Source organism: Procambarus clarkii, chromosome 84, assembly GCF_040958095.1.
Source record: "Procambarus clarkii isolate CNS0578487 chromosome 84, FALCON_Pclarkii_2.0, whole genome shotgun sequence".
NCBI lineage: Eukaryota > Metazoa > Arthropoda > Malacostraca > Decapoda > Cambaridae > Procambarus > Procambarus clarkii.
Window position 1 is genome coordinate 20850137 of NC_091233.1, and position 14136 is coordinate 20864272.

General features: G+C 46.2%; 1 protein-coding gene across 1 annotated transcript in view; it reads left to right on the forward strand.

Annotated features, from left to right (window-relative positions):
* The first annotated feature begins 13817 nt into the window (after positions 1-13817).
* Positions 13818-14136, forward strand: part of LOC138358605 (pneumococcal serine-rich repeat protein-like) — a 35833-nt gene continuing 35514 nt past the window's right edge. Inside the window, exon 1 of the mRNA XM_069316674.1 lies at positions 13818-13877. Coding sequence (XP_069172775.1) covers positions 13818-13877 — 60 coding nt within the window. The remainder of the gene's footprint in view (positions 13878-14136) is intronic.

The following is a 14136-nucleotide window of genomic DNA, read 5'->3' on the forward strand; positions in this document are numbered from 1 at the left end:
CGGGCTGCTTCCTGGGGGTGGAGGCCTGGTCGAGGACCGGGCCGCGGGGACGCTAAGCCCCGAAACCAAACCATCTGAAGGTAACCACTAAATCCATTTCCTTATCGCCTTTTAGCATAATTTGTAGGCTGTCTGGCCTATTTTCTCCTATTCCACATTCCTTAACGTGGTATTTAGTCACAAAATCCATTTACCAAGTGTTCCGTCATCAACCCGTTCTCGCAAATTTAATAAGTCAATATTGACTTATTAACTACGTGAATAGGTGATATTCTAAACATAATAGATACCCTTAAAAAGATTCATAGAAAACACTGACCTTACCTAACCTTGTTATTATCTTAAGATAAGCATCTTACTGCTTCGTAATTACAATTATTACTTAACCTATACCTATTATAGGTTAAGTAATAATTGTAATTACGAAGCAATAAGATGCTTATCTTAAGATACTAACAAGGTTAGGTAAGGTCGGTGTTTTCTATGAATCTTTTTAAGGGTATCTATTATGTCAAGTATGTCACCTATGCACATATTTAATAAGTCAATATTGACTTATTAAATTTGCGAGAACGGGTTGCCGTCATATTGCCATTTCATCCAGGTCTTCTTGAAGGGCATGTCAATCATTCAAGTTCATCTCCTCTAGTTACTAAAATCTGTGGCTCTATCATGGGGCCTCGTAGCCTGGTGGATAGCGCGCAGGACTCGTAATTCTGTGGCGCGGGTTCGATTCCCACACGAGGCAGAAACAAATGGGCAAAGTTTCTTTCACCCTATGCCCCTGTTACCTAGCAGTAAAATAGGTACCTGGGTGTTAGTCAGCTGTCACGGGCTGCTTCCTGGGGGTGGAGGCCTGGTCGAGGACCGGGCCGCGGGGACACTAAAAAAAAAAAAAAAGCCCCGAAATCATCTCAAGATAACCTCAAGATATCATAGAAACTTTCTGGACCGTCTTCTCGTAGAAACTTCTCCTCACCGTGTAGTTGTTTCTCGTTTCCTTGCATCACCGGTAAGTTTGAGAGAGGAAACACACACCAGGTCTCCTGGTTGGTGGTCTGGTCAACCAGGCTGTTAAACGCGGCTGCTCGCAGCCTTAGGAGTGAATCACTGCCCCGTGGATTTGGCATCATTTGGAGTTTATCAACAAGTTTCCTGCAATCATTTTGCACTATTTTGTAATTTCATGCAAATAGGGGGGTCACAGGGCTCGAACCTCAACCCCCTAATATGACCATCCTCGGACAAGGACCAGCTACCCTTTAAGATTTAATGAGACTAGCCGCAAACATCTGGACATAGATTCACGAAGCAGTTACGCACGTACTTACCAGCGTGTACATCTTTTCTTTAATCTGTGACGGCTTTGGTTACATTTATTAAACAGTTTACAAGCATGAAAACTTGCCATTGAACTGTTGTTATTGTTATAAACAGCCTCCTGGTGCTTCGGGGCTCATTAACTGTTTAATAATTGTAAACAAAGCCGCCAAAGATGGAGAAAAGATGTACAGGTTCGTAAGTGCTTGCGTAACTGCTTCGTGAATCCGGCTCCTGGTGCCTAACTCAAATTCTGTATTATAGATAAATATATAGATATACATAAATAAGGTCACAGCAGAGTGGAGCCCCAAGGTGACAGCCCTGAGATGACAGCATCAGTATACTGCCTTCACGAGACCTTCAGACAATCCATAGAAAAGAACCCTAACAAGAAGCTGCAGAAGCAGATCTTAGTTAACACTTTCTAGAAATAAACATCTAGAAGACAGTTCCCAGAAAATAGTCCCTTGGAGGCTGTACCCATCAGATAGCCTCGTAGAAATAGCACTCAGAACGCAGCTTCTCGGAAGACGGTCCAGAAAGTACTGTACCCATCAGATAGCCTCGTAGAAATAGCACTCAGAACGCAGCTTCTCGGAAGACAGTCCAGAAAGTACTGTACCCATCAGATAGCCTCGTAGAAATAGCACTCAGAACGCAGCTTCTCGGAAGACAGTCCAGAAAGTACTGTACCCATCAGATAGCCTCGTAGAAATAGCACTCAGAACGCAGCTTCTCGGAAGACAGTCCAGAAAGTAATCACCTCGAGATGTACCTCAGGAGATACCAACTTCATAGACAGCCCTCCTCAGACAGCCCCATACACACACTTGCAAGAGAGATCCACAGATACACAGTTCAATAGAGAGCCATTTAAGACGACCCACAAGTTACTACCTTCAGGTATAATCACGTCCCTCCAGGTCACACAGTACCCCAGGTGTCGCACAGGACCACCCCCCCAGGTCACACAGTACCCCCCAGGTCACACAGTAACCCCCAGGTCACACAGTAACCCCCAGGTCACACAGTACCCCCCAGGTCACACAGGACCCCCCAGGTCACACAGGACCCCCCAGGTCACACAGGACCCCCCAGGTCACACGGTACCCCCCCCAGGTCACACGGTACCCCCCCAGGTCACACGGTACCCCCCAGGTCACACGGTACCCCCCAGGTCACACAGGACCCCCCAGGTCACACAGGACCCCCCAGGTCACACAGGACCCCCCAGGTCACACACAGTACCCCCCAGGTCACACACAGTACCCCCCAGGTCACACACAGTACCCCCCAGGTCACACACAGTATCCCCCCAGGTCACACAGTACCCCCCCAGGTCACACAGTACCCCCCCAGGTCACACAGTAACCCCCAGGTCACACAGTAACCCCCAGGTCACACAGTAACCCCCAGGTCACACAGTACCCCCCCAGGTCACACAGTACCCCCCCCCAGGTCACACAGTACCCCCCCCAGGTCACACAGTACCCCCCCCCCAGGTCACACAGTACCCCCCCAGGTCACACAGTACCCCCCCCCAGGTCACACAGTACCCCCAGGTCACACAGTACCCCCCAGGTCACACAGTACCCCCCAGGTCACACAGTAACTCCCAGGTCACACAGTAACCCCCAGGTCACACAGTAACCCCCAGGTCACACAGTAACCCCCAGGTCACACAGTAACCCCCAGGTCACACAGTAACCCCCAGGTCACACAGTAACCCCCAGGTCACACAGTAACCCCCAGGTCACACAGTAACCCCCAGGTCACACAGACCCCCAGGTCACACAGACCCCCAGGTCACACAGTACCCCCCCCCCAGGTCACACAGTACCCCCCAGGTCACACAGTACCCCCCAGGTCACACAGTAACCCCCAGGTCACACAGTAACCCCCAGGTCACACAGTAACCCCCAGGTCACACAGTAACCCCCAGGTCACACAGTAACCCCCAGGTCACACAGTAACCCCCAGGTCACACAGTACCCCCCCAGGTCACACAGTACCCCCCCCCCCCAGGTCACACAGTACCCCCCCCCCCAGGTCACACAGTAACCCCCAGGTCACACAGTAACCCCCAGGTCACACAGTACCACCCCCAGGTCACACAGTAACCCCCAGGTCACACAGTAACCCCCAGGTCACACAGTAACCCCCAGGTCACACAGTAACCCCCAGGTCACACAGTAACCCCCAGGTCACACAGACCCCCAGGTCAGAGTATCATGCTTCACTCAGCTCTCACTCCAGCCAATAGTCTGAATGTCAAACTCCCTCAGGCGGGAATCGAACAGAAAATTAATATCACTTGATATGATTTCCAGCAAATACATTGCTTGTGGGAGTGTGGCAAGGTATGAACCGTCGCTGACCAGATAATGGGATATTAGGAGAGCCAGAATACAACAACAACCTCGTGTATCAACAAACTAGTGCAACACGTGTCAATTACTGCCAAAATTCTTAAGACTTTCTTACCACAAAAGACACCATTCTTTGACCATCTGTTACTTGGTGCTTTAGTGATATGGTTTCAAGATTAGTTATGGTGGCGATACTCTATCCCTTTGAGATGTCAATTCAAATATGTTTTGAGACAAAAAATACTTCAAGATCACTTGTGAGCATGGTAGAGTAGTCTCTGGCCGGGTATAATAGTGCAGACATCTGACACGGCTGTTGGGCATCTTAGGGTAAATTATTGGATTAATAATGGGTTACCTTCAAGATCAGACGTTAAGAGGAGTCGTTCATGGGACAGAAGTCATTCATCTGGTGAGGGTGTTATCTTGAGATCTTGAGGTTATCTTGAGATGATTTCGGGGCTTTAGTGTCCCCGCGGCCGGGTCCTCGACCAGGCCTCCACCCCCAGGAAGCAGCCCGTGACAGCTGACTAACACCCAGGTACCTATTTTACTGCTAGGTAACAGGGGCATAGGGTGAAAGAAACTCTGCCCATTGTTTCTCGCCGGCGCCTGGGATCGAACCCAGGACCACAGGATCACAAGTCCAGCGTGCTGTCCGCTCGGCCGACCGGCTCCCTCCGGATACCCTGTACCACAGGGTAGTGTATTGATCTTTAGTTTATAGTGTGTGTGTCTGCTTTGATGATCACACACACCTCATCCCTGAAGTTCGAGTCTATGCTGATGGCTGCACTCAAACCTCTGCATACAAAGAGGAAATATAAACCACTTTGAGGCTCGCTAATCACTTGCACCAATGTTTACTTGGGGTTATCTTGAGGTTATCTTGAGATGATTTCGGGGCTTTTTAGTGTCCCCGCGGCCCGGTCCTCGACCAGGCCTCCACCCCCAGGAAGCAGCCCGTGACAGCTGACTAACACCCAGGTACCTATTTTACTGCTAGGTAACAGGGGCATTCAGGGTGAAAGAAACTTTGCCCATTTGTTTCTGCCTCGTGCGGGAATCGAACCCGCGCCACAGAATTACGAGTCCTGCGCGCTATCCACCAGTGGGGTAGTGGATGGCAGGTTACATTTCTCAGACCCAAGGCAATAGGGGGGGGGACACACAGCATATTACAACATGCAATTGCAAAACATTAATGCCGGGTGATGAAGTTCAGATCTGCAATGACCATAAATCATTTGCTGAACCATGCAAAGCCGGTCGGCCGAGAGGACAGCACGCTGGACTTGTGATCCTGAGTTCGATCCCAGGCGCCGGCGAGAAACAATGGGCAGAGTTCCTTTCACTCTATGGCCCTGTTACCTAGCAGTAAAACAGGTACCTGGGTGTTAGTCAGCTGTCACGGGCTGCTTCCTGGGGGTGGAGGCCTGGTCGAGGACCCGGCCGCGGGGACACTAAAGCCCCGAAATCATCAAGATAACCTCAAGAAGATGCAAGCAAAGCAGCCAATAAACTTTCTGCACTAACGCACGTCTTGTACCTTCTCGACAGCAGTGGTTGCAAAACCTTATACGTAACGCAAGTGAGCTTTCTCATCTTGAGTACGTAAGAGTGTGCCCGACCTCTGAACAAGAACGAGGAATGTTACTCCTATCAAGAGATTTCCACCCAACCTCACTACTTTGTGTGTCCTGTACACACACACACACACACACACACACACACACACACACACACACACACACACACACACACACACACAGTTGATTGACAGTTGAGAGGCGGGACCAAAGAGCCAAAGCTCAACCCCCGCAAGCACAAATAGGTGAGTACACACACACACACACACACACACACACACACACACACACACACACACACACACACACACACACACACACTAACTGCTTCTTCACACCCTTAACTCTCATCAGTTATCAGTATACATAACATTGTATGTGTGTATATCACGAAAATAAACACGTGATTAAAAATGTGACCGTGGTCTGACACTGAGGAAAATTTAAAACAGGAATTTCCTTAAGTACTTTCGTATATTAATACATCTTCAGAAGGAGTCAATATACAATAACATTGTATAAAGCACCTTGAGAAAGGTGCACTTGAAATACACTTTAATCATAAATTGGGTCTTACATTAATCTTCAAAGACGTAAATGTTACAAACTTGTCCCAATATTGCTACTGTAACCTGTCACGTAGCTCCATTAATCATTAATGGAGCTACGTGACAGTATTAATACGTATTAATACTCACGTATTAATCAAATTAATCATTTGACAACTAATCATTCATAACAACATTAACTGTTAAACATGTTCTGCTTCTTCAGTAAATGCTCTTCACATCAACATTGTCTCAACTCCATACATAAAATTACTCATCACAGACTTAGCAATGTCTGCACAATTAAGTGTACTGTAATAACTTATGTTAACCTTCAAGAATTTCCAGCTTGAGAAAATTGGTGGACCACTTAAACTTTTCTTATAAGAGTTTTCTGTTCGAGATCTTGTCAGTACTTGGAAGGGAGGAACCTGGATGCGTTAGCAACACTGCAAGGAGGAACCTGCCTGGATTAGCAGCACTGGCTTCCCATATCTGACTTTTCATGTAGTGGAGGCTGACTCCATACACAGTCATGTGGTGGAGGCTGACTCCATACACACATGTGGTGGAGGCTGACTCCATACACAGTTTCGTGGGGTGGAGGCCGACTCCATACACAGCTTCGTGGAGTTGGAGGCTGACTCCATACACAGTTTCATGGGGTGGAGGCTGACTCCATACACAGTTTCGTGGGGTGGAGGCTGACTCCATACACAGTTTCGTGGGGTGGAGGCTGACTCCATACACAGTTTCGTGGGGTGGAGGCTGACTCCATACACAGTTTCGTGGGGTGGAGGCTGACTCCATACACAGTCATGTGGTGGAGGCTGACTCCATACACAGTTTCGTGGAGTTGGAGGCTGACTTCATACACAGTTTCGTGGGGTGGAGGCTGACTCCATACACAGTCATGTGGTGGAGACTGACTCCATACACAGTTTCATGGGGTGGAGGCTGACTCCATACACAGTTTCATGGGGTGGAGGCTGACTCCATACACAGTTTCATGGGGTGGAGGCTGACTCCATACACAGTTTCGTGGAGGTGGAGGCTGACTCCATACACAGTTTCATGGGGTGGAGGCTGACTCCATACACAGTTTCGTGGAGGTGGAGGCTGACTCCATACACAGTTTCGTGGAGGTGGAGGCTGACTCCACACACAGTTTCGTGGAGGTGGAGGCTGACTCCATACACAGCTTCGTGGGGTGGAGGCTGACTCCATACACAGCTTCGTGGGGGTGGAGGCTGACTCCACACACAGCTTCGTGGGGGTGGAGGCTGACTCCACACACAGTTTCGTGGAGGTGGAGGCTGACTCCATACACAGCTTCGTGGGGTGGAGGCTGACTCCATACACAGCTTCGTGGGGTGGAGGCTGACTCCATACACAGCTTCGTGGGGGTGGAGGCTGACTCCATACACAGCTTCGTGGGGGTGGAGGCTGACTCCATACACAGTTTCGTGGGGTGGAGGCTGACTCCATACACAGTTTCGTGGGGGTGGAGGCTGACTCCATACACAGTTTCGTGGGGGTGGAGGCCGACTCCATACACAGCTTCGTGGGGTGGAGGCCGACTCCATACACAGCTTCGTGGGGTGGAGGCCGACTCCATACACAGCTTCGTGGGGTGGAGGCCGACTCCATACACAGCTTCGTGGGGTGGAGGCCGACTCCATACACAGCTTCGTGGGGTGGAGGCTGACTCCACACACAGTTTCAAGTGTAGATATGAAAGAGCCCAGTAGGCTCAGGAACCTGTACACCAGTTGACCGATAGTCGAGAGGCAGGACCAAAGAGCCGAAGCTCAACCCCCGCAAGCACAACTAGATAAGTACATCAAGTTAATTTCTCTCTACAACTTCATATAATACTAACATGCTCCAACTAATCAGACTTTACAAACTTATTCAATAACCATCAAATCTATTTAGACAATTAAAATAAAGTCAGATGACAGATTCCTCAAACAAAAAAAAAAAAAGTTTTCTTCCACATAAAAAGTTTTCAACACGCTCCCAAAACCATCAATATTTTTATTTGCAACTGGTATCTATAGTGTTTTTTTTTGTAGTAAAAAATAATCTCAGCCTTTTAGTCTCTAGCGCGCCTTTATTTTACCAACCTTTTGTTTTGACATTTATTTCCACTTCAATCTTACCATAATTTCCTGTAACGTCTACTTTTTGCTTTTGCACAATCCTCTGTTGTCAAAAATAAATGACCCAAACTGTCTTGGGTGGAAATGGTGAAAATTTCAACCTATATACAAGGAGAAAGCATCGGTTTCACTTTGAGAAAGTTGCATATAAGTATAAACAGCAAAACCACTGTTTTTCACCGTCATTGAGGTAGTGAAGGGAAGGGTAGAGGGGTATCGAACTCAGGAACGTGCCAAGAGACAACAGTGGCCTTCGAGGCAAACCCCACACAACCAATTCTGCTACAGAGACCAACGAGCACTCACACACACCTGATTCAACCCAATCACCACTCACACACACCTGATTCAGCCCAATCACCACTCACACACACCTGATTCAACCCAATCACCACTCACACACACCTGATTCAACCCAATCACCAGGAAAGGATTCACCAGTGAAAACCCGCCAGAAGCAGCGACTGTACAGTGACGCCTTCACTGTACTGCATTATCCCCCACAATACTCTCAAAATAACAACACAAGCGCAACACTACACCAACTCACCACAAAGGTCCGAGGGAGGTCTTTCTCAATTTCCTGGACCTCATTTGACCCTTTTGGTGGTCTGCCACTCACCACAAATACGCAGGTGGTTGGCAGTCATTCCTACCCTTCGCCCAGAGCAGTTGCTTCAAAACTACCCCCACCTGCTTTACTGGTTCTTGGGGCACGAAATACCTTTCCCCATGGACAGTAGCGTCCTTCGGAGTGGACGGAAGGGGAAGGGACGAACGGGAGAGAGACAGACATAACTAGATAAACAGAGCTACAGAGGTAGATAGAAAGGACAGAGGTAGACAGGTAGCTACAGGGGAAAACAGGAAAGTAGAGAGGTAGACATTATATATAGGGACGATATATAGAGCTACCCTGTCGTAGCTCAGTCGATTAAGGCAGTGTCTGGGATGCTCCCGGACGCAGGTTCGAATCCTCGTCACGGCCCTTGTGGATTTGTTCATTTATAGGGGAGCAGATAGACCCGAACTATCAAGTCCATATACGACAATGCCACTAAAAGTGTCATTATCGTAGCCCTAAGCTGCCTAATTTACACCTCACTAGAGGCAAAATCTTATCAGCATCTTCGCACTTTTCTATAATAATAGTTTAGGTTTTACCCATCGTGGGTCGAGAGTCTGAATAATGATACTCGCACCAACCATCAGTTTCATAGACCTAACTGCCTCACAAATCAACAGACTCAAATCATTCATTTTGCCCCGAAACGCTATGTGTACTAGTGGCTTTAGGTATTGTATGTACTAGATCTATCTACAAATCCAACATTATGTAACTAATCCTCTATGTATGTACTTTTAGCTGAATAAACATTTCATTAAACTTACAGACCAGAACATTCCGCGACAAAGATCAACACACTTCTAGAACCACAGAAGAACAGTCAAGCTTACTAACTAATAGATTTGTAAATATCAAATTCTAATTCAAATCAAATTCAAGTCAAACTAACAGAGGGACTTAACAGGGGAAAAACACCGATGATTGATTAGATTAAGTCACCCAAAGCTATAAATAACCCAAGAGGTGGCACGGGCATGAATAGCCCGTAAGTGGTGGCCCTTTGGGAGCCATTACCAGTATCAATAGATGATACTGGAGATGTGTGGAGGTGCGACTGCACCCTGCGTGACGGGAGATGTCTCCCGTCTGGGAAAGCGCCAAGCCATTACGACTATATAGCACTGGGAAGGGGTCAGGATAAGGCTTTGGGATGGGACGGGGGGAAAGGAATGGTACCCAACCACTTGTGGACGGTTGGGGATTGAACGCCGACCTGCATGAAGCAAGATCTAGCGAAATTACCATTTCAGTGTTGAATTCCAGCCTGATAAACACTCCTTTGCAGTGAAATACTGCAAAAAATCATTATGTAATGCAATTACAATTTGCATTCAGCCAAGTTGCCATTAAAGGTTAAATTACCTTGAGAGAGGAGAGCAAGTTTAAAGAACATAGACCCAGTTCCTTTGCGGTATTTTTGTGATCTTACCTTATGAAAGCCGTAAATGGTCTGACCTTCTATGGCCTGAATATATAAATCTTGAATGTTGATTACGTGGGAGGCGGAGCTTCCTTTCAAGAGAATTCAAGGAAGTAATCACAAAGACGTGGAGACAAGCCCCGGAGCGGCGATCAAGGCCGCCTTACCCCGTGAAGAAAGAGAAAGATGGAGAGAGAGAGAGAAAGAGGGAGAGAGATTGAGCAAGAGAGATTAAGCAAGAGTGCGCGCGAGCAAGAGAGAAAGAGTGAGAAACTTACATTCACTACCCTTTGTGTCACTATCCACTCTGACCAGAGAGCAGCCACGACCTCTTGCTGTTCAGAGTTCGATCCCCCAATGGTCGAAGAGCCAGGGTTCCATTACAACTTCCATATCCTCATAACCCGGTCCTAAATCCATCTTCATTTCCATCCCTTCCGAGTGCTACACAGGCATACCAACTGAGACTTTTCTCGTAATAAGTAATTTTGCATTTGTGTTTCTCTATTTCCAGCGTTTCCAAATCAATGCAAATGTTACACATTTCAGTCACAAAATTACTGAAGATTGAAGGTTGTAGCAGCAATCTAATTCCTTTACCTGAAGTTATTTTCTTCAAGGTCATGAGAAGTTTGCTTATGGCGTTAAGGCTAAAGAAGGGCAGAGCAAATGAAGTTGTGATCAAGAGACATTCTCGTTTCTTGCAAGAGAATTTACAGCATCTCGTAGGAAGAGGTGTATCAGCCTCCATGTTAATTTAAAATATAAACATTACAAGAATACGAGTCAATAACTGCACTACAAGCCATTAACCCTTCCCCTCCTCCCCTTCAGCTGTGGGTCTGGTATTTAATACATAAAATATTATTAGGAAGCCGGTCGGCCGAGCGGACAGCACGCTGGACTTGTGATCCTGTGGTCCTGGGTTCGATCCCAGGCGCCGGCGAGAAACATTGGGCAGAGTTTCTTTCACCCTATGCCCGTTACCTAGCAGTAAAAATATGTACCTGGGTGTTAGTCAGCTGTCACGGGCTGCTTCCTGGGGGTGGAGGCCTGGTCGAGGACCGGGCCGCGGGGACACTAAAGCCCCGAAATCATCTCAAGATAACCTCAAGATAACCATTTAAACACCCTAGTTTGTCAAAAAACACAATCAAATTTTATATATAAATTTATAATTAAATACTCATTTAAACTAAAGCTGAATCTGCTCCTAAATAATATTTCACATTGATTTGCGGGGAAACCGAGCTTTACTCAGTGGACTTCAGTGTCAAATTGGAGGATAGAATTACCCATAAGGTCTGAGCTAACAGCGACACTGTTGACTGTAGCTCAATACATTTCAACAACATTTCCTATTCAGTTCATTTAACTCAGGATACTAAGGTGTTCTCTCAATGTAATCACACGTGGAACTTTTTTTTTTTTTTTTTTTTTTTTTTTGAGATATATACAAGAGTTGTTACATGGTTGTAGAGCCACTAGTACGCGTAGCGTTTCGGGCAAGTCCTTAATCCTATGGTCCCTGGAATACGATCCCCTGCCGCGAAGAATCGTTTTTTCATCCAAGTACACATTTTACTGTTGCGTTAAACAGAGGCTACAGTTAAGGAATTGCGCCCAGTAAATCCTCCCCGGCCAGGATACGAACCCATGACATAGCGCTCGCGGAACGCCAGGCGAGTGTCTTACCACTACACCACGGAGACTGCTTAACTTAATCACAACGTTTTATAACATTTGTTTACATTATTGCAAAAACGTTATTATTACGTTATTAAAACGTTGCAAAAAGTAACAGCTAAAAATGTGGTGATATTGTATTCACTTAGTTAATCTAGTATATATAGTTCGTTGATTCACTTGAATCCTAGTATACATTAGCTATGGTGTATCGTAGTTCAGTGGGTTAAGGCATTCCCGTTCTCAAACAAAGGCTAAAAGTCCATTCCATCCACCCGCCAAACCCACCTGTTTATGGAATGAAAAACGGTTTACACACGACTCGCAACTTACGACATTCGAACACTTCCGGAACAAGTGCTTCACTGACTACTTGTGTTCGAACCACAACGCTGTAAATGCTTCACCCACGTACTACAAATACAAATAATCGCCAACAGAACCTAACCTATGCCTAAATATGCACAATTTGCTAATATATATTAATTTACATTTGAGAAAATTCCTATTTTGAATGAACAGCATGTTAAAATTCATGAATGCATCTGTGGGGTCGACCGCTGGATGGAATGAACACAGACTGAGGACGGATTGGTTTTAGTCTTTGCTTGGGAGTACCCAGGCAGCATGTTCGAGTCCGCAAAACTCGCATCCATTTTTTTCACTGACGCATCAAAATAATGTGAATTCCTTGTGTATCATACGACTAAACTTAAAAATTTATAGAATAAACATTTACCAATATAAGGAGAGGATTATTTTTCCAAAATACTGGACCTTTACTATCCTCTCATATCCGCACATTTCAAGCTACCGACAGACAGCTATCCTTTGAAACCACACACATTTAACTGTGAGGACGGGACCCATCCGGCCTCGCTCTCTAATTTGTTTCTGGATGAAAAACATGAAAGTTTGTGGCATATTTCGTGTTTGTTTGCCAATATCCACCACTATAAAATACTCCCTACCTCTCAATCTCTCATTTTATAATATATATATATATATATATATATATATATATATATATATATATATATATATATATATATATATTATATATTATCTAAAAGGGGTACCACCACTTGTGCAAGTGTAGGGACCCATAGCCTCGGAGAAGAAAATAAGGAGTACTCAAAAGACCTTGTGGATCCTCACTGAACCCTTTGATATTTTCTTTTCCTACCACCCCTATTCTTTTTGTGTATTTATTATATTATTAATATATTATATATTATATATATCACTTAAAATTTCATTACACAAAAAGGGTTACAACATTTGTTACATGCAAGGTACAAGGCTGCTTGTCACAGGTTGTAGAGCTCCTCCAGCTCCTCAGATGGCGGGCAGGAACCATGGATGTAGTGAGCATGTCCTCTCTGGATCGCCACACTAAGGCGCTGAGAGAGGAAACTGGCACCTCTAGGGTCTCTTAGTTTCAATTAGCTTGGACCCCAACTCCTTCAATACACCAGCAGCACTTTTACCCCAGGCACCAAGTGTCTCTGAGGCAATGGGGACAAAATTGTAGTGGTGATCAAGGTCTCTGTATTTACGCGACTTAGCTGCTTCCCGGTGATTGGCAGCACCTCCTGCTTGTGTAGCACTGAAGTTAACATAGGTGTTGACTAAAGTTGAAACGCAAGTGTAGTCCCACACCAAATGTCTACCATTCTTCCAGGGGTTCACCGTCATCCCGTCTGGGCGACCGACAGGCTCATTAAAGTTGCCGGGCATTAAGTAACGGGGCTCTCTCTCTGCTGGACAACCGGCTGTCGTAAGTCTTACTACAAGCAAGCAAGCAACTACTACAAGTATGCATCTTCAACTACCCCTTTTTGTTTTCATCATTTTGTTAAAACTAATTTATGTACGAGTTTTGTTAATTAATGATATGGAGATTAGGCTTCACATACATGTCTATACATTTGTTCTGGGCAAATTAACATGGCACTTAAGAGATCTTTGACGTCCCTAACATCACCACTCCACCCTGTGTCATTTGAGCCAATTAGAGGCGACCTGTGGTGTCAAAGGCACTCTTGCATATGACTGCTCGGCGAATGGTCTAAGGTCATTGAGACTCATGATTAAGGACATTGAGAGCGGCGCCCCGTCGACCTCGGCTCGCAATCTTAAGTCTTACGTAACTTAAGGAAGCGAGGTATTCAACTTTGAGCAAGGACGATCTGAGAATGTCATCCCCTGCTTGAGAGAGCGAGCCTACCTTGAGGTTACCTTGAGGTGCTTCCGGGGCTTAGCGACCCCGCGGCCCGGTCCTCGACCAGGCCTCCTTTTTGTTACACACCCCCAGGAAGCAGCCCGTAGCAGCTGTCTAACTAACAAGTACCTATTTACTGCTAGTAAATAGGTACCTGTAAACCTGTACCTGTGTATAGGTTACT